Source organism: Argopecten irradians, chromosome 14 (genome assembly GCF_041381155.1).
Source record: "Argopecten irradians isolate NY chromosome 14, Ai_NY, whole genome shotgun sequence".
In the NCBI taxonomy this organism is placed as follows: Eukaryota; Metazoa; Mollusca; class Bivalvia; order Pectinida; family Pectinidae; genus Argopecten; species Argopecten irradians.
Window position 1 is genome coordinate 1,955,764 of NC_091147.1, and position 24,655 is coordinate 1,980,418.

At 35.0% G+C, this 24,655-nt stretch overlaps 1 protein-coding gene and 1 long non-coding RNA gene across 2 annotated transcripts; both read left to right on the forward strand.

Annotated features, from left to right (window-relative positions):
- The first annotated feature begins 1,423 nt into the window (after positions 1-1,423).
- On the forward strand, positions 1,424-2,856 carry LOC138307873 (uncharacterized). The gene is made up of 3 exons (XR_011206053.1): positions 1,424-1,578; positions 2,460-2,588; positions 2,774-2,856. It is a non-coding gene; the product is annotated as an uncharacterized lncRNA (long non-coding RNA).
- Positions 2,857-12,252: 9,396 nt separating this feature from the next.
- On the forward strand, positions 12,253-20,372 carry LOC138307926 (retinol-binding protein 4-like). Its single transcript, XM_069248850.1, has 2 exons — positions 12,253-12,823; positions 19,135-20,372. The coding sequence occupies exons 1-2, from the start codon at positions 12,475-12,477 to the stop codon at positions 19,554-19,556; spliced, it is 771 nt and encodes a 256-aa protein (XP_069104951.1). The 5' UTR covers positions 12,253-12,474; the 3' UTR covers positions 19,557-20,372.
- Positions 20,373-24,655: the final 4,283 nt, after the last annotated feature.

Consider the following 24,655-nt stretch of genomic DNA (forward strand, 5'->3'; position numbering starts at 1 on the left):
GCAAATAGCAACATACTGGGGAAATGTTTAGATATGGTTGGGTCAATGACAAGATGAAATCGTAGATTTCACAAGTATATATGTTACAGAACTCCTAGGCCGGGTCATGTACATATATTTTGCCAACATACATGTTTGTATAATGTTCGGAATAACGAGATTTCGTGATGAGTTAGCAGCAACAAGGCTGGAGAGTATTAGTGTAGCTAGGAGTAATGTTACTATTAATGTGACCCAAAATAAGATAAAGTATTATCTTATTATATTCAATGTTTTAATTTTTGATTTTTCGACACACTATCTATAATAATTGGGGAATGATATATGGCGTTTGAATTATATTATTTACAGTTTTATTAACCTGTTATGTTCTGCTTTTGATGTATCGAGATATTTTTGCTGCAAATCTTTACTAGTTTCATGGTAATTAAAATATTAAACATAAATGTGTGAAAAGATTCCCTTTCATCACTTGATTTTGTTACATTCAATGGTAAATAAAGCACCTTTATTTTTTAATCTGAAATATTGAAAAATAACAAATTTTGAAATGGGGCAAAAAAATAAGTCCACTGACCCCTATGCTTCTGCCTGATTTGAAAAGAGCGACAGTTTCCCGATTGATATGCAAACTATTTACAAAATTTCAATACCAGAACCTCTTCTAAAAAATATTAAATCTACAATAAATGGCTGAAAATGGTGGATTTTGCAGCTCACAATTAAAGGGTAGGGGTAGCGTATGTTGTTATTTTGAGAAAAAAATGTGTCTTATTAAGCAAAACTGCCACTATATAATAAAATGGTATCTTTGAGTGACCACAGCCTATAATCGAGCAAACTGACATATGTTTTTTATTCCATTTTCTTCTCTGGTATAAACTACAATTTCCAAAAATCTACATGAGACAAAACTAGTACAATTATTAACTTCTCAGAGGTGAACATCCTTAAGTTGGTGTTTCAATTTCGGGCGGAAAGAATATTCTGACTTTTATTTATTTACTGTACATATTTTGAATCATTTCTTTTTAGCGAGTATAGTTCAATCTTAGCCTGGTTATCAAGTGACAACCGATAATCCGGTTATAATGCTATCTAGCACGCTTTATTAAGATTTTCTGCAATACCGTGACATCTATATGGAACAAAGATCCCATCAAGTTCAGTTGTTTGCAATATACAATAAACGTTCACATGGAGACACAAGCAGTGTTTCTTGGTAAAGGAAATCCCTCACAATATTGTTATTGTTGATTTTGTTATTTTTTGTATTTCTGTGTAATGACGATCCATTCTGTCGAAAACATTAAAACATCTAAGTTATGACAGGGGAATGACAACTGATGTTAAGTTACATCAAAACACAGAAATCTTATCCTGTTAAATGTTATCTGTCATATCCGGATATAAACTATTTGTTCTGGGGTTACCTGGTGTATAAAATACCTGTGTTTTTGCAGACAGTGTTATTATCATCCACAGTCACGTTACTTACGAAGATGACCAACAAACTAGTAGTCATAGTGATATTGGTGGCAGTGGGCCTGCTGTGTCTTAGTGTTGACCAGGCAAACGGTAAGTTTTACTTGTTATATCACATATGCTGTGAGCATAATTATTTTGTATATCTGTATTGGTCAAGATCGAGGTACTAGTAATAAGACGCAGCGTGAAGGGCACGAAGTGCGAAGCACTTCTAAGGTAATATGCCTGAAAATATAAGAAAACACCTAATCTTCAACATTCAATACTACATATTGACAACTTCAGTTTGTGGCAGCCATTTGTCACCCGCGTGAATGCGATACTTTAAAGTAAGCATATCATATAATCAAACGGTACAAACGGTCTTATGATCCGATGAACGTAATATTAACCGGCAGAAGCTCAGTGCTATCGCTCTTTCTTTGCAAGCGTTCAAGTGATTTGGACCAGCTTCCAAAATAATCAGCTGACCAAAAACGGAATATCTGTTACGGAAATGAAATTTCGTTTTTTTTCTCGACGGGGAGTTTCGGACAAGGATAGAGTGTAAATATATGAATAAAAAAATAACAGAAAATTAGACTATGTTATTTGCATAAATTGCACTTTTTAACAATGCATAATTAATGGTTGATGAAACATCTGGTTGCGCTCCTAAGACCTTGTCTCAGTTGATAACTGTGGGTCTAAGTTGCCTTTCTACCGTTAAGAACATAACACACTTATACTTTTCCTTAATTTCTTCTAAGGTTTCTTTGAAGCTTATGTGATGTAAGGGGTTAATGGGATATTACACTCAGCTCAAGCATCAAACCTATTCGATAAAAGCTGGTGATATATATACCCATCCCAAAATTTACAAATAATTTCGTCTTTGTCAACGTATACAGTTTTGATTAGTTAAAGCAATATTTATAGTTTGTAGGCTGTTTATCTATTTCTCTGTTAATGAGTAACTCTATCTATTGTAGGTCAATATAGAAACCGTCCCTGTATTGGTATCTGTCGGACAGGTCGGTGTAATTTTGACGAAAAAAGACATGGATCCTGTTGGCGTCGTTCGAGCTGTTGTATACCCATGTTTGGAGGCTGAATGTAAGGTATTTATTTTACATAGAATACAATCTTTGAGAAAATGAAGCTCGACAAGTCACAGACGTTGATATATCACCGCTAGTGTGCTGGAGTTTGAAAACATTTGTGGATAAGTGAAGGATTGTGATCATGAGCAGCTAGGTGATATACTATTTAACTAATGAACTATTCTTGTTTGTTTTCAAAACAGTCCTTGGACAAGAAAATATCACCACATGCCCCTGCCTGAGGATGTAATATTGCTGCCAATAATAAATACTGCCTGTAAACTAACTACTGTTGTACGTGTTCTATATTGATAGTATCCATAGAATAAAGTATTCGTTTGTGTTTCCTGTTTGACCACTTACACATGACTAAATATATGACGAATGTTGTAGACATATTGTTCTTTATATGCATTTTCAAAATGTTAAACAAAACGTGTAATGTACTTTTAAAACAATATGTATTCTATTTCCATTTGATTATTATCAAATCATAAGAAAGGCATTTTCAAAATTGACTGAAGATCAAAGTAATTCTTTCAACAAATTTGATAATTATACATTTTACATGGCATTAAGAAGGTACCTGTGTCTTTACATCTTGTATATTAATACGAATATTGTCAAAGATGATCCACCACCGGCAAATGGTATTTATTCTTTATCGAAATCAGGAGCAGACAGATTAGTATTCTTCATCATTTACAAAAGTTGTTTACACCATGACCACCATTGAAAAGCACGAGCTTCGTATTTTCATTCAATATGCATCTATAAATACTAAAACTACTTAATTGCATCTCGAACAAAAATTCCATGGCACTATGCCCTATATAGATTTAACTACTGATTGTGCATGTACCAAAGTTAGAAATTACATAAAATTGTTACATCTTTTCAAATTAGCTTAGATAATATTAACACTTCAACACAAGCTTTAAGAAGACAGGAATAACGATCACTTTTTTCGCTGAAACATTGCAACAAATTAAATTATTTTATATACATGTTTGCCTTAATTAACCACATATAAATATAGTTTACACAACGAGCGGTTGTTGGATATGGAAGTGAGTTATTTGTTTCAAGTTACAAAAGACACGAACTTAAGTTTTATTTTATTTTTTTTTTTGTAACTTTTAAAAGTTAACTTACAAGTGTGGAATAAATTCCATATCAAATAGCTATGAGTCGCCTAACCACAGTTATGTCCGCTTTTAGTCGATAGAAATACGACGAGGATAAGGTAACATGTATTTGCCGAGATATACGAACAAGATGTATATACGTAGTTTTTTTTTTATCGGCAACATTGCACTAATAAAAACCTAATTGCATAAAGAATCCATTCATATATTTTTTTCTAATTAGGGACAATAAGGAATTGTAAACTTTAGTATGAAATATTTCTCATGTAACGTATTTTTTTAAAGTTACTTCAACAGTATAACATTCATTGTCGGACTTTATAAAAGCATGCGGACCAAAGAACCGTGCCGTATACTTCTCGCCAAATAATCATCATGCCATTGTTTCCACGTTCATTATTTATTTATAATTACAAAGATGGAACGGAACAGTGAGTGTTAATTAACATAATTTTGTTGTATCTTTGTTTTGCTTTATGAATTTCCATTTCGTGATTTCAACCAACAGCAGCTGTTTAAGATAAGGCATGGAAGCATTCCCATACAGCATTCTTATACATTGACCCTACTTATTTTTGCTAGACTTGAACATCCGATTATGTAAGGGTTAAGTCTAATTTTTGAGATGTAGAAGTTTATAAAAGATACATAGTAAATTTACCAATCTGGTAGAGTTCCACCTGACATTTGAACTTAATACCACAGTTAAATAAAAGGCTAAGTTTCTTAAGTTTCTGTGACTAATGCATTGATATTGATACTATATCGTATCAAACATTTAATTATTATCTATCATAGCAAGATCACGTGACATATGCGTCTTAACCTTGAGTTATTATATAAAACAATTATTAACCCAGGGTCAATATATCTAAAATAACTGCAAACAACATTTCAAACAACTTCAGTTGTTGTTTGCTATCTAAACCACCTCTACCTTACTCTACTCCAAGTATAAATAATGAACTAGAATTACTATGGAGTTGTTTGATACACTTTACATATGTAATATATCTTAAACAAATGACTTTGTAATTTCTTCAAATTCATTTGTATACCAGCTAATGTACAACTCTATTGCTATATTCTGCATATCAGGGCAATTATAATTGTTGATCAAATCTTCACTAAACTAAACAGGTAATTAAAATATGGAGTTCTTAAGATTTTTACTTTTTTTTAACTTTTTTTGTACAATTTGTAACACTAGAAATTTACAATTTTATTAATACTGAAAACGACATGAAGACAGTTCAAAACTGTGTAAATCAAATTATGAACGCATAATTATGTATGTAACCTGACGCTACCCAGATTGGAACACTTTTTGACGATAATTGTGAAAATTTCCTAACGTGCGAATGAATTCAGATTTTTCTCTTCTCTTTCCACAAACAGCTGGCTTTATTTTTAATTTCATGATTTGTTTACTTGTCAGCAGTGCATATATTTTGAAATAGACAGCTTGAAACATGCCCGATCTCGCCCCATGTTTCAGCAGGTTCGAGTACCCGAAACGGAACAGCTCCTTAATATTTTTTCTAAGTTTGATTTAAAATGTATAGACATCATAATACATGTTTGAATTCATTTAAGGAAAGTTCAAACATTTATTAGATTGTTTCCACATTTCTGTCAAAAATATTCCATTGTACATTTGGTTTTCTTGTGTTAAGATATTTGGTGTGTTTAGGGTTATCACACGACGTCGTTTCTCGGAATTTTTTTTCAGAATTTCATTATTTTCGTTTTTGAACTAATAATTTCTGTTCAGGACAGTTATTGGTAGTTTTGATTGTAAACGGAAAAATCTGTATAACATATTTTAAAAGTGTTCCATTTTGAGTAACGTTCCATTTTAGGTAGTGTCACGTACCAATATATAAACTTTAATTTAATTGATTATAGACATACCAAAATACAAAAGGAATGCAATATACATGTGCTCCAGACTATAGTCATGTAAGATTACAACTTTATCAATTTTCAGACAACACTCAAGTGCCTCATTAATGATCCTCCTTCAATCTCATTATGTCAGCGGGTCCAGCGGTATGTTATTGCCGGGTGAAGACAGGCGATATGAAGATTAGACTCCACTACTTTTAGAATAATTCAAAGTTTTCTACGATATGGTCGACCTATCAAGCTGGTACTTCTCCTGACAGAAGAAAAAAGTTGATCAAATAAGATTTAGTTCCGGAATTATATACCAGGAGTTAGTATCAGGGAGAAGTTAGAAATGTTCCTGTATATGATGTAAGTTACATACCAGGAGATAGGATCGGGGAAAAGTTAAAAATGTCCCTGTATATGGTGTGAGTTACATACCAGGAGTTAGGATCGGGGAGAAGTTAAAAATGTTCCTGTATATGATGTGAGTTACATACCAGGAGTTAGGATCGGGGAGAAGTTAAAAATGTTCCTGTATATGATGTGAGTTACATACCAGGAGTTAGGATCGGGTAGAAGTTAAAAATGTTCCTGTATATGATGTGAGTTACATACCAGGAGTTAGGATCGGGGAGAAGTTAAAAATGTTCCTGTATATGATGTGAGTTACATACCAGGAGTTAGGATCGGGTAGAAGTTAAAAATGTTCCTGTATATGATGTGAGTTACATACCAGGAGTTAGGATCGGGTAGAAGTTAAAAATGTTCCTGTATATGATGTGAGTTACATACCAGGAGTTAGGATCGGGGAGAAGTTAAAAATGTTCCTGTATATGATGTGAGTTACATACCAGGAGTTAGGATCGGGTAGAAGTTAAAAATGTTCCTGTATATGATGTGAGTTACATACCAGGGGTTAGGATCGGGGAGAAGTTATAAATGTTCCTGTATATGATGCGAGTTATATACCAGGGGTTAGGATCGTGGAGAAGTTAGAAATGTTCCTGTATATGATGTGAGTTACATACCAGGGGTTAGGATCGGGGAGAAGTTAAAAATGTTCCTGTATATGGTGTGAGTTACATACTAGGAGTTAGGATCAGGGAGAAGTTAAAAATGTTCCTGTATATGGTGTGAGTTACATACCAGGAGTTAGGATCGGGGAGAAGTTAGAAATGTTCCTGTATATGGTGTGAGTTACATACCAGGAGTTAGGATCGCGGAGAAGTTAAAAATGTTCCTGTATATGGTGTGAGTTACATACCAGGCGTTAGGATCGGGGAGAAGTTAAAAATGTTCCTGTATATGATGTGAGTTACATACCAGGGGTTAGGATCGGGTAGAAGTTAGAAATGTTCCTGTACATGGTGTGAGTTACATACCAGGAGTTAGGATCGGGGAGAAGTTAGAAATGTTCCTGTATATGATGTGAGTTACATACCAGGAGTTAGGATCGGGGAGAAGTTAGAAATGTTCCTGTATATGGTGTGAGTTACATACCAGGAGTTAGGATCAGGGAGAAGTTAAAAATGTTCCTGTATATGATGTGAGTTACATACCAGGAGTTAGGATCGGGGAGAAGTTTAAAATGTTCCTGTATATGGTGTGAGTTACATACCAGGAGTTAGGATCGGGGAGAAGTTTAAAATGTTCCTGTATATGGTGTGAGTTACATACCAGGAGTTAGGATCGGGGAGAAGTTAGAAATGTTCCTGTACATGGTGTGAGTTACATACCAGGAGTTAGGATCGGGGAGAAGTTAGAAATGTTCCTGTATATGATGTGAGTTACATACCAGGGGTTAGGATCGGATAGAAGTTAGAAATGTTCCTGTACATGGTGTGAGTTACATACCAGGAGTTAGGATCGGGGAGAAGTTAGAAATGTTCCTGTATATGATGCGAGTTATATACCAGGGGTTAGGATCGGGGAGAAGTTAGAAATGTTCCTGTACATAATGTGAGTTACATACCAGGGGTTAGGATGGGAGAGAAGTTAGAAATGTTCCTGTATATGATGTCTATATTTTTCGGAATCGGTAGGTCAGACTAGTTAAATAATAGAATGATTTGTGTAAGTAAAATTGTTATTATTAATAAATATATATGACTGGTTCAAACTACACTTTAAGGCATTGCTATCACACATATACATATATACACTTACAATACATAATGTTATAGTGGAACATTATTATTTGGGACGCAATTAATTAGTTTTGATATTTTTGATATTTTAAAAGGTATATGTACCACGTGTGTACGTGTGTACACCAGACAGTTTATGTATATGCGTTATGTAATATTGTCCAGCAAAACTGTACCGTGATGAAATTGACATGAATCTATCATTTTTAACGTCTGCACGGCATGCTTCTTGAGTTCCTATTCTCATCTACGTAACTTCCATAGCTTTATTTCTGACTTCTCCTATTATCCAAGAATCACCATATTGCTAGACTTGTGCACGAGCAGACCAGCTTGAGGTTGTCAATTCACCGTGCTATATGATCTCGCCATTGTATACGAAGTCTGATAAGTTGACTATGGTTATCATGTGCACATTGTAGATACATGTATATGTTGCGTTCGTAGTCGCTGAGTCGATCGGTGGGGTTGAATGTTTGTCTTTTGTAAGTTTCCTTCCACATAATAAATTCATAGTAAATGAGAACGAACTAGTACTTTGTCGTTGTGGCACCGTGTCACGCACCGACGTATACAGTGAAAGTTATAAGATGGTTCAATAAATGAATGCCCAGTTCTAATTAATAAATAAAATAATTACTTAATATGTCAATTTCTGATTAATACTGAGGAATAGAATAGGATTTTAAGTCTCTTTCATATGTTAACTTGAAGGACAGGGACATGCAACCCGAGGGTCACAAAATGTTGTAAAACTCGAGGGTCACAAAATGTTGTAAAACCCGAGGGTCACAAAATGTTGTAAAACCCGAGGGTCACAAAATGTAGTAAAACCCGAGGGTCACAAAATGTTGTAAAACCCGAGGGTCACAAAATGTGGTAAAACCCGAGGGTCACAAAATGTGGTAAAACCCGAGGGTCACAAAATGTTGTAAAACCCGAGGGTCACAAAATGTTGTAAAACCCGAGGCTTGCTTCGGGTTTTACAACAATTTGTGACTCCGAGAGTAGAAAATCCTTATCCTTCATATCCACGTATGAGAGAGGTTTTTTTTCTCGTATACCTAGACATGTTATTGCAATCTTAATTACTTCTATTTGTCTACGCCATTTTGAAATAAATTCGGAAAAAACGCAATTGCAAGTCAGTTCTCCATTCATGAAAATTGCATGATATTTTCAACGCGAATTCTGTTGTTTGTATCTTTTAAAATTAATCAGTTTCTGAAGACAAATGTGAAAACTGTACCTAGAAAATAGTAATTTTGTTGATGCTGTGACGTCACGAGGCTTTATTGCATGGGTAGCCATGCAATACATGTACAGCCTCAGGCGACATGATTATATTGCCCTATACCAGCCAGTATCACACGTGTAGGTATATGAGAGAAAAGAGAGTATATGGCAATATCTCATTGCAGATACTGTTAATTGTTTGCAGAACATGCCCATATAATTAACATTTTGTATTGTATAACTGACTGTTATGCCTATAACATATGCAAGGAAAATATCTTACTTATGTAAGTGAGAGACATTGCAAACATTTTCGTTATTTATGTAAAGTTATTTAATTGGAGACCAAACTTTATCTTAGAGCATTGTAGAGTTAATATACGAAAAAATGTGTGTTGTAAACCTGTGATATCTAGGTTATGTTGTTGTAATCAGCTGTTTTGGTCACGATTGTCATTCAAGTTATTCTTTGTATTTTTTGGCTCTTTCGTACATGTAGGAGTATAACATACTGATTGGGTTATATATATATATATGTGTTTAACTTATTTTAAGTAACATTTAAGTCTAGGTAACTTGTAATACTGTCAGAAGTTCTTTAATACGTTCGGGACGCTGACATTTTTGCTATGTTTAGTATAATGTAATACAGACATAGTTTACGTAGGCTCTCATTACTGTCACCGGAAATTTGAATTTCTATATATAGCGTTTTGTCATTGGTTGGCCGGTTGTCACGTTAGATCCTTAATTTGCATGTGCGTATCGAGGTTAGTTTTTCTCCACCCAGTCATCCGTGTAGCCGAACGTTAGTAGCTTCATATCCAATTTGATTTTACCTCGTTGGAATCTCCCAACATATTTTCTTAAGTGTTCGATTATTAGGACGATATTTTAAAATACTCCTTTCTCGGTGTGATTTGCTTTCATTTGATAACTTGCATGATAAAATATATTGCGTGACATGTTTTAAAGACAGTGATGAGGTTAAACATTCTACTCTTCTTGGTAGGATTTCTTTGAATTATTAGATTTTAAATACTTAACGAAATGCTTTTTATTTAGTTAATCAATTTAATCAATGAAAAATTCAACTCAGTTATTTTGGATTTCATGTGGAATAGTGATAACGATAAAATGAACAGTATTAGCCAGAAAACAGGGGACTTATTACAAGGAAATTTATTTTATTGATATTTTAATTAATGGAATATTTAAGACAATAACATGAAAATGGCTACGTACCTCCCTGGACACGACAACAAGACTAAATACCAATGTCTAGTAGCAAACATTGTAGTTTTCTAGAACAATTAAGAGGCTTGATCATCATGAACACGAGGCTCATTGATCTTAACGGTCATCTGCTTATTAACTTGATGTAGGTAAAAATGTTGTCTCATCAGTAAGAATATTGAAGTAAAAAATGGTGAAATTTCACCTTTCTACAAAGTGTAAGAAATGTATATTTGCAAAATGGTCGCCAAATTGGTCATTTCTTTAAATCAAGCACAGTATTTTTTTCAAAGTAAATTATCATGTCAAAGTAGTATTGATGCTTGAATTTTGCGATGTGATTTTTGGTCCAATTCCTGCTGCACAATTTTTGTTGCATATCATTTCATTTTGCAAAATGAGAACATATTCAGTACAATTTGCAGTAAGAATAGGAACAAAATGCGGTTCGCAAATTCACTCAGTAATTGTACTTTAAAAGGATAATTTACTTAAATTATTAGTTAATACCAAATTCTTATAACAACAGAAGTGTGATTTTTGCCATTTTTTATATGGCAACTTGCTACAAATAGAAATATTTGCTTTTAAAAATCATAAAAACTCTTTCATCAGTGTTGAAACGAGACTTCAACTAGAACCAAGACGGCAACAATGCAAGAAGCGATATTCTGGATAGATACAAACGTGTTGAAATCAATTCGAAAAATATTTTAATTTGCAAATATGATAGGCGCAGTATTTAGTCCATATCTACCAGCATTCTTGTAATATAGCATTTGTTGTTATCAAAAGCAGCCTCGCGGCTATTTGGTTCAAATAAAACATAAACGACTGACCATCACACCCCGAGGGAGACTGACCACTGGACCCTGAGGGATGTATGATATCAAAGTGTACATATGTAAACAATATATTCTACTTGTTACTAATACCACTCACTACACTGTGTTTACATAGCTCTTTTACCCAATTTTGACAAACTATAAGTAGCCCAGGTAATGAACACAGGTAAGCACAGGTGAAAATTAATATGGAACATACTATAATTGGTTTTCCATAATTCTCCTATACAAACACTTCTCTTTGTTCTCTAAAATGTTGGCAAATTTAGAAAACACACCGGTGTATTTTGTTGACACTAATGGGCTGTGTTCCCGTCCAGGCATCCAAGTTATAAACCTGTCGATGATCATGACGAGTCAGCCAGCAGGTTTATCTATAAACAATCAGGTGTAAGATGCCAAAGTATAGCAGTAAAACAAAGTCTGATGTAGTAAAACGTCAAAAGCGAAGATATTTATTTATAAGAAAATGATTCATTGTCATGACATAAAAATAGTTTAAATAAGTTAGAAAAGTATTTGATAAATGTAATTTCCAAAATATATTTTCTATCAGTACTAAGGTAAAAAAATACATTCAATCCCAAAACTAGGAGTTACAATTCAGAGAATACAATATAATTTCGCTTGATCAACGTCGAACATGTATTTCAGCATGACGTATACAATATTTGTATCATATCGAGAATGTAATATACATGTATATTTTCAAAATGTACTATTATCAAATAAATGAGTTTCAAAATGTACTATTATCAAAAAAATGAGTTTCAAAATGTACTATTATCAAAAAATGAGTTTCAAAATGTACTCTTATCAAAAAAATGAATAGGTATAATTAATTTATTTGATAATAGTACATTTTGAAACTATACATGTATATTACATTCTCTATATGATACAAGTATTGTATACGTCATGCTGAAATTTATGTTCAGTATTTGTATGACTGATAGGCCAAAAGGCCGAAAGTAATAAAAAAATGAATTAAATTGAATTGATGCATTGAAAGTCGGATCATGTGTGATAGTTATTGAGATTCTTGAGGTAATGATAGCAGGCGATATCAGTAGTCGGCACCTAGCCATGGATTGCATATCTGCATTGTCTGAACTGTCCATACAATCACTTCAGAAACACTGACCGTCACTACATGCCCTGTGGTCACTCCTGTCAATCCTAAGAGAATCCGTCAACTGTCCAGTAATCACACGAACATTGGTAATTACGTAGTCATGCGCTCAACTATATATTGGGTAGTACGCAGTCACTGTTGTAGAAGTATTCAATTACACAGGCATTCTTAGAGAAGTATCCAAGACGTTCTCCTGAAAAAGTGAGTGTTAGACAAGGTGGTACAACTCTCCAACCAATCCAAGGAGCTTAACCAGTCACCGACATGGATTTGAAGTTAGTAATGTTGGCGTGTTTGTGTTTGACCTTCTCCTCTAGTTCGGGGCAGCAATACCAAGACTGCAATATTGACAGATTCAGAGTGCAGCAGAATCTAAATATAACACGGTTTTCTGGTCACTGGTACGGGATATCGGCCAATCGGGAATTCAACCCTGTCTCCGGGAACATGGGATCCGGAACGGGTGGAGGGGGAGGAGGCTGGGGGATGTTTTCTGGATTCAACGCCGGCATGCCGAGACAGACCCCATGGGCGAACACGAGACCGATAAGAAATCTACATTACCACTTCGAGATAATACAGAATAGTAACGTCACCATGAAGACACTGTCAAGTAAGTGTGATGACTGTAATTATAACTACATCACTGTGAAAAAACAGATAACTCTTATTCAGGAGTCTGCCAAGAAAACCATGAAACATCGACACTTTTTTAAATGACCCCACACGCAAATCGTGAATAAACACTCATTTTTTACGTATAGTAATGGCCCTTTACCCTTGAAATTATAATATAATTACCACCTGATGTAGACGTTTCACGTGCGTAGGTAATGTGCCAGATGTAGCTAGACATGATCACCACAAGTTGCCATTCATTTACCAAACGTTACGATTGTATTAACGAAAGCGTTATGCTCAAAATAGGGTCAAATACAAGTTTATTTTTAATTGTATAAATTGTAAAAATTAAAAAAAGTTAAATGTAAATTATGGAAACAATTATCTATTTTTTTAAATCACACAGAAACACAAAATACACATATTGTCAAAGAGGGACCCGATATATCCTGGTTTTATTTGTAGTTTTGACAAGAACACTCCTGTTTTCACTAGGTATCATTATGTTTGAGAATAGCCTTCCAGGTTTTTGTCGTCTGGAAATAAGGTATAAATCTCTTTACGTTAGCTAGCCAGACTGTAGCACATCTGGTCACGTATGCAATAGAATATTTTGCAAATATAAATGATTACCATACAATTTAAATATTTTGATGTTCATCTTGTTATTTTTTATTTTCATCTTTTTTTATTTCTAATCAATCAGAAAATGTCATTTCCAACATTGCCAACTCAGACAAATGTCTGTTACACTGAGGCGATACATAACTGTCGTCCTTACTCAGGATTACAAAAAATAGGTTGACCTTTTTCCTGTCTTATTTTTGACGTGCATGAGAGGTAAATCATTAATTGTACGCACATGTCGACGTCATGCATGTCGAAAAGACGTTGTAAATAAGAATGGATATAAAATGACCGTAAAAACCCGATAAAATGGCATCAGACGTCAAATCGGAGATTATGTATCCTAGACATATAGACACGTGACGATGCGCATTTATACACAGGAGTAAGACATGTGTATCAATATTTCTTTAGTTCCTCCAAATATGAAGAGCAATAGAAATAAGACAAAATGCGCGCACATTCTAAACAATATAGACAGAAAAGAAAATTCGCTCGCGTTCAGAATCACGCACTTCAATAATGGCACATACGTGTATGTTGACATAAACACGTGACATAATGATAATTACCAGGACAGTTCACTATATACAACACAAAAATATAATAAACGCAAAAATAATCATATGGTGATATAATCGATCACATATAATTGGTGAGTTATACTCCTCGTACGAAATTATCATACTACAAAAATGTAGTTTGTACAATAACTTTAGATAAAATATGTTATGTACATATGTATACTCTGTATATTACAGACGTATTATGATGATGTACAGGAGTAAGATATGTTTATATCATAGTAAGATATGCTTATATCATAGTAAGATATGCTTATATCATAGTAATATAGCTTAATCATAGTAAATATGCTTATATTAATAGTAAGATATGCTTATATCATAGTAATATATGCTTATATCATAGTAAGATATGCTTATATCATAGTAAGATATGCTTATATCATAGTAAGATATGCTTATATCATAGTAAGATATGCTTATATCATAGTAAGATATGCTTATATCATAGTAAGATATGCTTATATCATAGTAAGATATGCTTATATCATAGTAAGATATGCTTATATCATAGTAAGATATGCTTATATCATAGTAAGATATGCTTATATCATAGTAAGATATGTTTATATCATAGTAAGATATGCTTATATCATAGTAAGATATGTTTATATCATAGTAAGATATGCTTATATCATAGTAAGATATGCTTATATCATAGTAAGATATGTTTATATCATAGTAAGATATGCTTATATCATAGTAAGATATGCTTATATCATAGTAAGATATGCTTATATCATAGTAAGATATGTTTATATCATAGTAAGATATGCTTATATCATAGTAAGATATGTTATATCATAGTAAGATATGCTTATATCATAGTAAGATATGCTTATATCATAGTAAGATATGCTTATATCATAGTAAGATATGCTTATATCATAGTAAGATATGCTTATATCATAGTAAGATATGTTTATATCATAGTAAGATATGCTTATATCATAGTAAGATATGTTTATATCATAGTAAGATATGCTTATATCATAGTAAGATATGTTTATATCATAGTAAGATATGCTTATATCATAGTAAGATATGCTTATATCATAGTAAGATAATGCTTATATCATAGTAAGATATGTTTATATCATAGTAAGATATGCTTATATCATAGTAAGATATGCTTATATCATAGTAAGATATGCTTATATCATAGTAAGATATGTTTATATCATAGTAAGATATGTTTATATCATAGTAAGATATGCTTATATCATAGTAAGATATGTTTATATCATAGTAAGATATGCTTATATCATAGTAAGATATGCTTATATCATAGTAAGATATGCTTATATCATAGTAAGATATGCTTATATCATAGTAAGATATGCTTATATCATAGTAAGATATGCTTATATCATAGTAAGATATGCTTATATCATAGTAAGATATGCTTATATCATAGTAAGATATGCTTATATCATAGTAAGATATGCTTATATCATAGTAAGATATGTTTATATCATAGTAAGATATGCTTATATCATAGTAAGATATGTTTATGCTTATATCATAGTAAGATATGTTTATATCATAGTAAGATATGCTTATATCATAGTAAGACATGCTTATATCATAGTAAGATATGCTTATATCATAGTAAGATATGTTTATATCATAGTAAGATATGCTTATATCATAGTAAGATATGCTTATATCATAGTAAGATATGTTTATATCATAGTAAGATATGCTTATATCATAGTAAGATATGTTTATATCATAGTAAGATATGCTTATATCATAGTAAGATATGTTTATATCATAGTAAGATATGCTTATATCATAGTAAGATATGTTTATATCATAGTAAGATATGCTTATATCATAGTAAGATATGTTTATATTATAGTAAGATATTTTTTGGTAAAACGGTAACTGATATAGTAGTACATTTTCTGATAGAATGCCATATTCTGTTTGCTGAGAGTGATCTAAGCCTGGAAATCACTGTTACATGTTACATTTTGTAACATTTTGTTACATTTACGAACATGAGTGAAACTGACCAAACAAAATTTATCCTTAACAGACGATTACAAGATATCGATTTGTCAGACGAAAACTGGACAGAAATGATGAAATATATCTCAAAATTGATACCACAAATGTATGCAAAAAATGATGAACATTTATAAATGACTGATGAATCTAAGAAACAACTAGAATATGAACAATCAGTAAACCAGACATAACGTAGCAACGTTGCTTGAACATGTAAATATTAACGTTCAAGTATTTCACTTGAATTGACTCTACACTGCATTTTTTCTTATGTTTCTTGCTGTTGTAATCTCATAAAGATGAGGAAAAAAAGAATATCTATCTATCTGTATATATCATAGTAAGATATGTTAATATTATATTACATTTCAGAGAAATGTCCGGAAAAGGGCGTTTTGACATAGTTTTTTATCTTCATGTTATATTTCCTGATTTATTTCAAACTATATGTCGTAATGAATCCTTTCTTTACATGATTGACGTGATAACTTTACTATTTAATGCAGAATTTGATTGTTCTTAAACCATAAATTCATTACCATCACTATTTAAAATGTAGCATTTGTTCGCTAAGCTCGTGAACGTTTAAAGGGAAAATGTTGCAAAACATGGTAAGTATCAAATTATGAGATGAAAGTAAACAATGGGAGGCAATAAAAATGACCATTTTAAAGAAAACTGAAGCTATTCATTACTGCCATATAGGTAAAACTTAATGCTAATAGCTTTCTGGAACATTGCAGTTTATTGTAATATTGGACTGTCTTTCACTATGTAAGCGATTTGTTTAATTTATGTGTACAGACTGTCGTGTTCCCCTCACAGATAACAGCACAGAACGAAAACACAACGCCTGTCATGCCATTACTCAAACTAAACAAAGCTGTAACTTTGCTAACCGTAAAGAGTACAGATTGTGTGTCTACATTGTGATATGTCATTTATCAGTAATAAATCACATCACAGACGGGACAGCACACGTATTCTACCTGTATGACTGACCTATAATCGATATGGGTTCATATCCATCGTCTGATCATGAGATCCACGGTCGATTGCACTACGCTACACTACACTAAACTACGCTACACAACACTACACTACACTACGCTACGCTACACTACACTACACTACACTACACTACACTACACTACACTACACTACACTACACTACACTACACTACACTACACTACACTACACTACACTACGCTACACAACACTACACTACACTACGCTACACAACACTACACTACAATACACTACACTGCACTACACTACACTACGCTACACAACACTACACTACACTACACTACGCTACACTACACTACACTACACTACACTACACTACACTACACTACACTACACTACACTACACTACACTACACTACACTACACTACACTACACTACACTTCGCTACGCTACACAACACTACACTACACTACACTGCACTACACTACACTACGCTACACAACACTACACTACACTACTACTACTACACTACACTACGCTACACTACACTACGCTACACTACACACTACACTACACTACACTACTACGCTACGCTACACTACACTACACTACGCTACGCTACGCTACACTACACTACACACAACACTACACTACACTACACTACGCTACACAACACTACACTACACTACGCTACATTAAACTACACTACACCACACCACTTCGCTACACTACACTACACTACACTACGCTACGCTACACTACACTACATTACGCTTCACAACACTACACTTCACTACACTACATGCGCAGCGTATCGTATATGTATAGTGCAATCAATCGTGACCCCTACGACGCCAATTCAATTCAATTCAATTAATTCTATGCCGTTGACCTTACGGTCCATAAGTGCAAATAACAACATGTCAAATACACAATTTATATTACAAAAGAGATGCAGAGTGATTCATACCAAAGATATTAAATTTCCAGCCAAATATCTCACCTGGCTCTGACCTTTTCTCAAAACCAAAATGAATAAATTAGCCAGTATTTTGTATTTTTCAATGTTAACACTTAACAACTAAACTAATCTAAAAACACTTGGTCTTCTGTAATAGTATTTCTCAATATACGTTTGATGTAAATCAACATAAAATGGACATTGTAATAGAAAGTGATATTCATCCTTAAGTTCATTTAATCACATATACACAATATATTCTATCGTGTAGTATTTATTCATTTATTTATTTTTGTTCTTTTTAGTTCAAACATACGTTATTGTCAATACAAATGACAAAAGGATCAGGCAAAGGTCATTACAACTTATATAAGACTTCTCCTAACAAGCAATGACGAAACAGGAGACAATAGTCTTAGACAATACTGATAACATTAATACAACAAGAATTTTTTTAATCAAAAGCTTTTACTGGAATTTAGAAATTGATGCACGTGGACTATAAATACTTAGGTTTATATGATCAGCATATGGCTCGTTCCCACATACATGTAGTAAAACTTTTAAGACATAAACATTCAAGTTTCGAATGAAATAATTCTATTATTCACATACTTACTACATTGGTAGAAAAAATGATAGGCCCTCTCACACTTATGACCATAGATACAATTTAGACTGTTGGTGAGGTTTACACGAAATAAGTCAAAATCTAAATGGCTAAATCGATGTCTTAACTTTGTATGTACATAATTGTAATTCTGTCTCCAAAATTGTAATAAGCTGGACATTCTGTATTTGTTATTGCTAATCATGCTTTTTGGATTTTTTGTTAGTTTTATTTGCTTGTTTTTTGTTTTTTTGTTTTTTTTTTGTTTTTTTTGTACTTTATAATTTTCTATTCTTTAGTTTTTAGTAAATAAGGCTGTAATTAAGACTATTGTTTAACATTTCTATATCATACTCTCCCTGGTTTTTTATCTAATAGCCTTTACCCGATACGAGTATAGTATAAATCAAAGTTATATTCACAAGGGTATAATATACTTCTATACAGCATCGTGTGTACTCATCTTCTTACATAACTATAAGACGTTTGTGAATTGAAACATTACATTATTGTTGTCATTTTCTGTGCTTCCAGGTGGCTCCGTAATGGGTAACAGATGTTTCTACGCACAAGGCATCAACAAACCAGTGAACATCTCATTGCCGGCAAAAACTGACTTCTTGTTCCAAGGCAACAGCTTCCCGATCTGGGTGATCAGTACCGACTATGAAGGCTACGCGGTTATCTACTCATGCTGGAACACTGATGTAGATGGCGCTTGTACACCGGATAGCTCCTACGTCACCTCCCTCAACAGGGTCATGGAGGGTCATACTACCGAGGAACTGAGGAAGGTCGAGGCCGCCAGCTCCTATGTTTGTGTTCCACCTGATCTACTTCGTCCTGTCATCCACGACGGCGGATGTTTCTTCAACGCCACCGACTTCCCCTTGCAGGAATTAACCATCCGTAATGACATCTACACCAATAATAACAACTTTTCCCCCATGATTTGATGCTTTAACATATAATTGTAATGCAGAAATGCGGTGGTCAATTAATACGCCTTTTCCGGAATACAACATTCAGTCAGTTTAGTCATGTGATCACCACGTGACTTTATTTAGGGCACATCTGAAATAAATTGGCGGCATGTATAATAGTTGTACACGACTGGAAGATTACACATTATGACATTAACATTGATTATCAAAACATTATGTATTAAATATAATCGAAATATGCATAAAAATTGAATTTAGACACTTCATAAGGAAATGATAATGAAGCAGTTGGAAATCAAAGGTATCTGACGTCACACTCACAAATATTTCATAACTTACCTTGATAATTTTTTTTTTTCAAAAATAAATAACAAATAAGAAACACAAAACATAACAGTTTATCTTAGTTCCGTTATCGAGCAAGTATTACCGACTATGACCTTTGCTCTGACATTGGTATTCTCTGTATATAAATGTCACCGCCATGACGAAAAATTGTGCCCTAAATTTTTCGCGGTCACATGACCAAATCAGCGTTTTCTACCTCCTACCTAGAAGAGTTCCTTGTATCCCGGAATCGGCGTATTAATGAATGTTACTCAAAAGTGAAAGTAGGAACATTTGTGTTTTGGGGTCATCCGAGGCATTGTGTGCTGTCGTATGTAGAGAAGAATGGCAGATGCGGTAATGTTCATCCACTTTAAAATAATATATCAATATATGGTTGAGGAAAACGTCATTTACAGGATTTTAAAAAAATGATGCACAGCATTTGGATGTGCTATGTACGACTTTTTTACCGTCTTGAAATAAAACAAGCAAAAACCACGTGTGTTCGTGTTAAGTTATGTAAATTGTAGTCTATCTGAGCCATATGAATACTGTAATCCGCATTATACTGTGTAAATAACTTCTGCCTTTATTGTGGGAATCCGCCTTATACCGTGTAAATAACTCCCGCCTTTATTGTGGGAATCCATCTTATACCGTGTAAATAACTCCCGCCTTTATTGTGGGAATCCGCCTTATACCGTGTAAATAACTCCCGCCTTTATTGTGGGAATCCGCCGTATACCGTGTAAATAACTCCTGCCTTTATTGTGGGAATCCGCCGTATACCGTGTAAATAACTCCCGCCTTTATTGTGGGAATCCATCTTATACCGTGTAAATAACTCCCGCCTTTATTGTGGGAATCCGCCTTATACCGTGTAAATAACTACCGCCTTTATTGTGGGAATCCATCTTATACCGTGTAAACAACTCCCGCCTTTATTGTGGGAATCCATCTTATACCGTGTAAATAACTCCCGACTTTATTTTGGGAATCCGCCTTATACCGTGTATATACCTCCCGCCTTTATTGTGGGGATCCATCTTATACCGTGTAAATAACTTCCGCCTTTATTGTGGGGATCCATCTTATACCGTGTAAATAACTTCCGCCTTCATTGTGGGAATCCGCCTTATACCGTTTAAATAACTCCCGCCTTTTAAGTGGGAATCCATCTTATACCGTGTAAATAACTCCCGCCTTTGTTGTGGGAATCCATCTGATACCGTTTAAATAACTCCCGCCTTTATTGTGGGAATCCCCTTAAACTCCCGCTTTTATTGTGGGAATCCGCCTTATACCGTGTACATAACTCCCGCCTTATAAGTTGAAATCCGCCTTATACCAAGTAAATAACTCCCGCCTTAATTGTCGGAATCCATCTTATACCGTGTAAATAACTCCCGCCTTTATTGTGGGAATCCGCCTTATACCGTGTATGTAACTCCCGCCTTTATTGTGGGAATCCGCCTTATACCGTGTACATAACTCCCGCCTTATAAGTGGAAATCCGCCTTATATCGTGTAAATAACTCCCGCCTTTATTGTCGGAATCCATCTTATACCGTGTAAATAACTCCCGCCTTTATTGTGGGAATCCGCCTTATACCGTGTAAGTAACTCCCGCCTTTATTGTGGGAATCCGCCTTATACCGTGTTAATAACTCCCGCCTTTTTCTGGGAATCCTCCTTATACCGTGTAAATAACTCCCGCCTTTATTGTGGGAATCCATCTTATACCGTGTAAATAACTCCCGCCTTTATTGTGGGAATCCGCCTTATACCGTGTAAATAACTCCCGCCTTTATTGTGGGAATCCGCCTTATACCGTGTAAATAACTCCCGCCTTTATTGTGGGAATCCGTCTTATACCGTGTAAATAACTCCCGCCTTTATTGTGGGAATCCATCTTATACCGTGTAAATAACTCCCGCCTTTATTGTGGGAATCCGCCTTATACCGTGTAAATAACTCCCGCCTTATAAGTGGAAATCCGCCTTATACCGTGTTAATAACTCCCGCCTTTTTCTGGGAATCCGCCTTATACCGTGTAAATAACTCCCGCCTTTATTGTGGGAATCCATCTTATACCATGTAAATAACTCCCGTCTTTTTTGTGGGAATCCGCCTTAAACCGTGTAAATAACTCCCGCCTTTATTGTGGGAATCCATCTTATACCGTGTAAATAACTCCCGCCTTTATTGTGGGAATCCGCCTTATACCGTGTAAATAACTTCCGCCTTTATTGTGGGAATCCGCCTTATACCGTGTAAATAACTCCCGCCTTTATTGTGGGAATCCATCTTATACCGTGTAAATAACTCAACTCCCGCCTTTATTGTGGGAATCCATCTTATACCGTGTAAATAACTCCCGCCTTTATTGTGGGGATCCATCTTATACCGTGTAAATAACTCCAACCTTTATTTTGGTAATCCGCCTTATACCGTGTAAATGACTTCCGCATTCATTTTGGGAATCCGCCTTATACCGTTTAAATAACTCCCGCCTTTTAAGTGGGAATCCATCTTATACCGTGTAAATAACTCCCGCCTTTGTTTTGGGAATCCATCTTATACCGTGTAAATAACTCCCGCCTTTATTGTGGGAATCCGCCTTATACCGTGTAAATAACCCCCGCCTTTATTGTGGGAATCCGCCTTATACCGTGCAAATAACTCCCGCCTTTTAAGTGGGAATCCGCCTTATACCATGTAAATAATTCCCGCCTTTGTTTTGGGAATCCATCTTATACCGTGTAAATAACTCCCGTCTTTATTGTGGGAATCCGCCTTAAACCGTGTAAATAACTCCCGCCTTTGTTTTGGGAATCCATCTTATACCGTGTAAATAACTCCCGCCTTTTAAGTGGGAATCCGCCTTATACCGTGTAAATAACTCCCGCCTTTGTTTTGGGAATCCATCTTATACCGTGTAAATAACTCCCGCCTTTTAAGTGGGAATCCGCCTTATACCGTGTAAATAACTCCCGCCTTTGTTTTGGGAATCCATCTTATACCGTGTAAATAACTCCCGTCTTTATTGTGGGAATCCGCCTTATACCGTGTAAATAACCCCCGCCTTTATTGTGGGAATCCGCCTTATACCGTGCAAATAACTCCCGCCTTTTAAGTGGGAATCCGCCTTATACCATGTAAATAATTCCCGCTTTTATTGTGGGAATCCATCTTATACCGTGTAAATAACTCCGCCTTCATTGCTGGAATCCGCCTTATACCGTGTAAATAATTCCCGCCTTTATTGTGGGAATCCGCCTTATATCGTGTAAATAACTTCTGCCTTTATTGTGGGAATCCATCTTATACCGTGTAAATAACTCCCGCCTTTATTGTGGGATCCGCCTTATACTACCGTGTAAATAACTCCCGCCTTTATTGTGGGGAATCCGCCTTATACCGTGTAAATAACTCCCGCCTTTATTGTTGGAATCCGCCTATACCCTTATACTCCGCCTTTATTGTTGGAATCCGTCTTATACCGTGCAAATAACTCCCGCCTTTATTGTGGGAATCCATCTTATACCGTGTAAATAACTCCCGCCTTTATTGTGGGAATCCGCCTTATACCGTGTAAATAACTCCCGCCTTTATTGTGGGAATCCGCCTTATACCGTGTAAATAACTCCCGCCTTTCTTGTGGGAATCCATTTTATACCGTATAAATTACTACCGCCTTTATTGTGGGAATCTGCCCTATACCATGTAAATAACTTCCGCCTTTTTTGTGGGAATCCATCTTATACCTTGTAAATAACCCCCGCCTTTATTGTGGGAATCCGCCTTATACCGTGTAAATAACTCCCGCCTTTTTTGTGGGAATCCGCCCTATACCGTGTAAATAACTCCCGCCTTTCTTGTGGGAATCCATCTTATACCGTGTAAATAACTACCGCCTTTATTGTGGGAATCCGCCTTATACTGTGTAAATAACTTCCGCCTTTGTTTTGGGAATCCATCTTATACCGTGTAAATAACTCCCGCCTTTTAAGTGGGAATCCGCCTTATACCGTGTAAATAACTCCCGCCTTTGTTTTGGGAATCCATCTTATACCGTGTAAATAACTCCCGCCTTTTAAGTGGGAATCCGCCTTATACCGTGTAAATAACTCCCGCCTTTGTTTTGGGAATCCATCTTATACCGTGTAAATAACTCCCGTCTTCATTGTGGGAATCCGCCTTATACCGTGTAAATACTCCCGTCTTATTGTGGGAATCCGCCTTATACCGTGTAAATAACCCCCGCCTTTATTGTGGGAATCCGCCTTATACCGTGCAAATAACTCCCGCCTTTTAAGTGGGAATCCGCCTTATACCGTGTAAATAATTCCCGCCTTTATTGTGGGAATCCGCCTTATATCGTGTAAATAACTTCTGCCTTTATTGTGGGAATCCATCTTATACCGTGTAAATAACTCCCGCCTTTATTGTGGGAATCCGCCTTATACCGTGTAAATAACTCCCGCCTTTATTGTGGGAATCCGCCTGATACCCTGTAAATAACTCCCGCCTTTATTGTTGGAATCCGTCTTATACCGTGCAAATAACTCCCGCCTTTATTGTGGGAATCCATCTTATACCGTGTAAATAACTCCCGCCTTTATTGTGGGAATCCGCCTTATACCGTGTAAATAACTCCCGCCTTTCTTGTGGGAATCCATTTTATACCGTATAAATTACTACCGCCTTTATTGTGGGAATCTGCCCTATACCATGTAAATAACTTCCGCCTTTTTTGTGGGAATCCATCTTATACCTTG

Coding starts and splice junctions, on each gene's coding strand:
- LOC138307926 (XM_069248850.1), top strand. CDS start 12,475: ATGGATTTGAAGTTAGTAATGTTGGCGTGTTTGTGTTTGACCTTCTCC. Junction 12,824..19,134: donor CACCATGAAGACACTGTCAA/GTAAGTGTGATG, acceptor CTGTGCTTCCAG/GTGGCTCCGTAATGGGTAAC.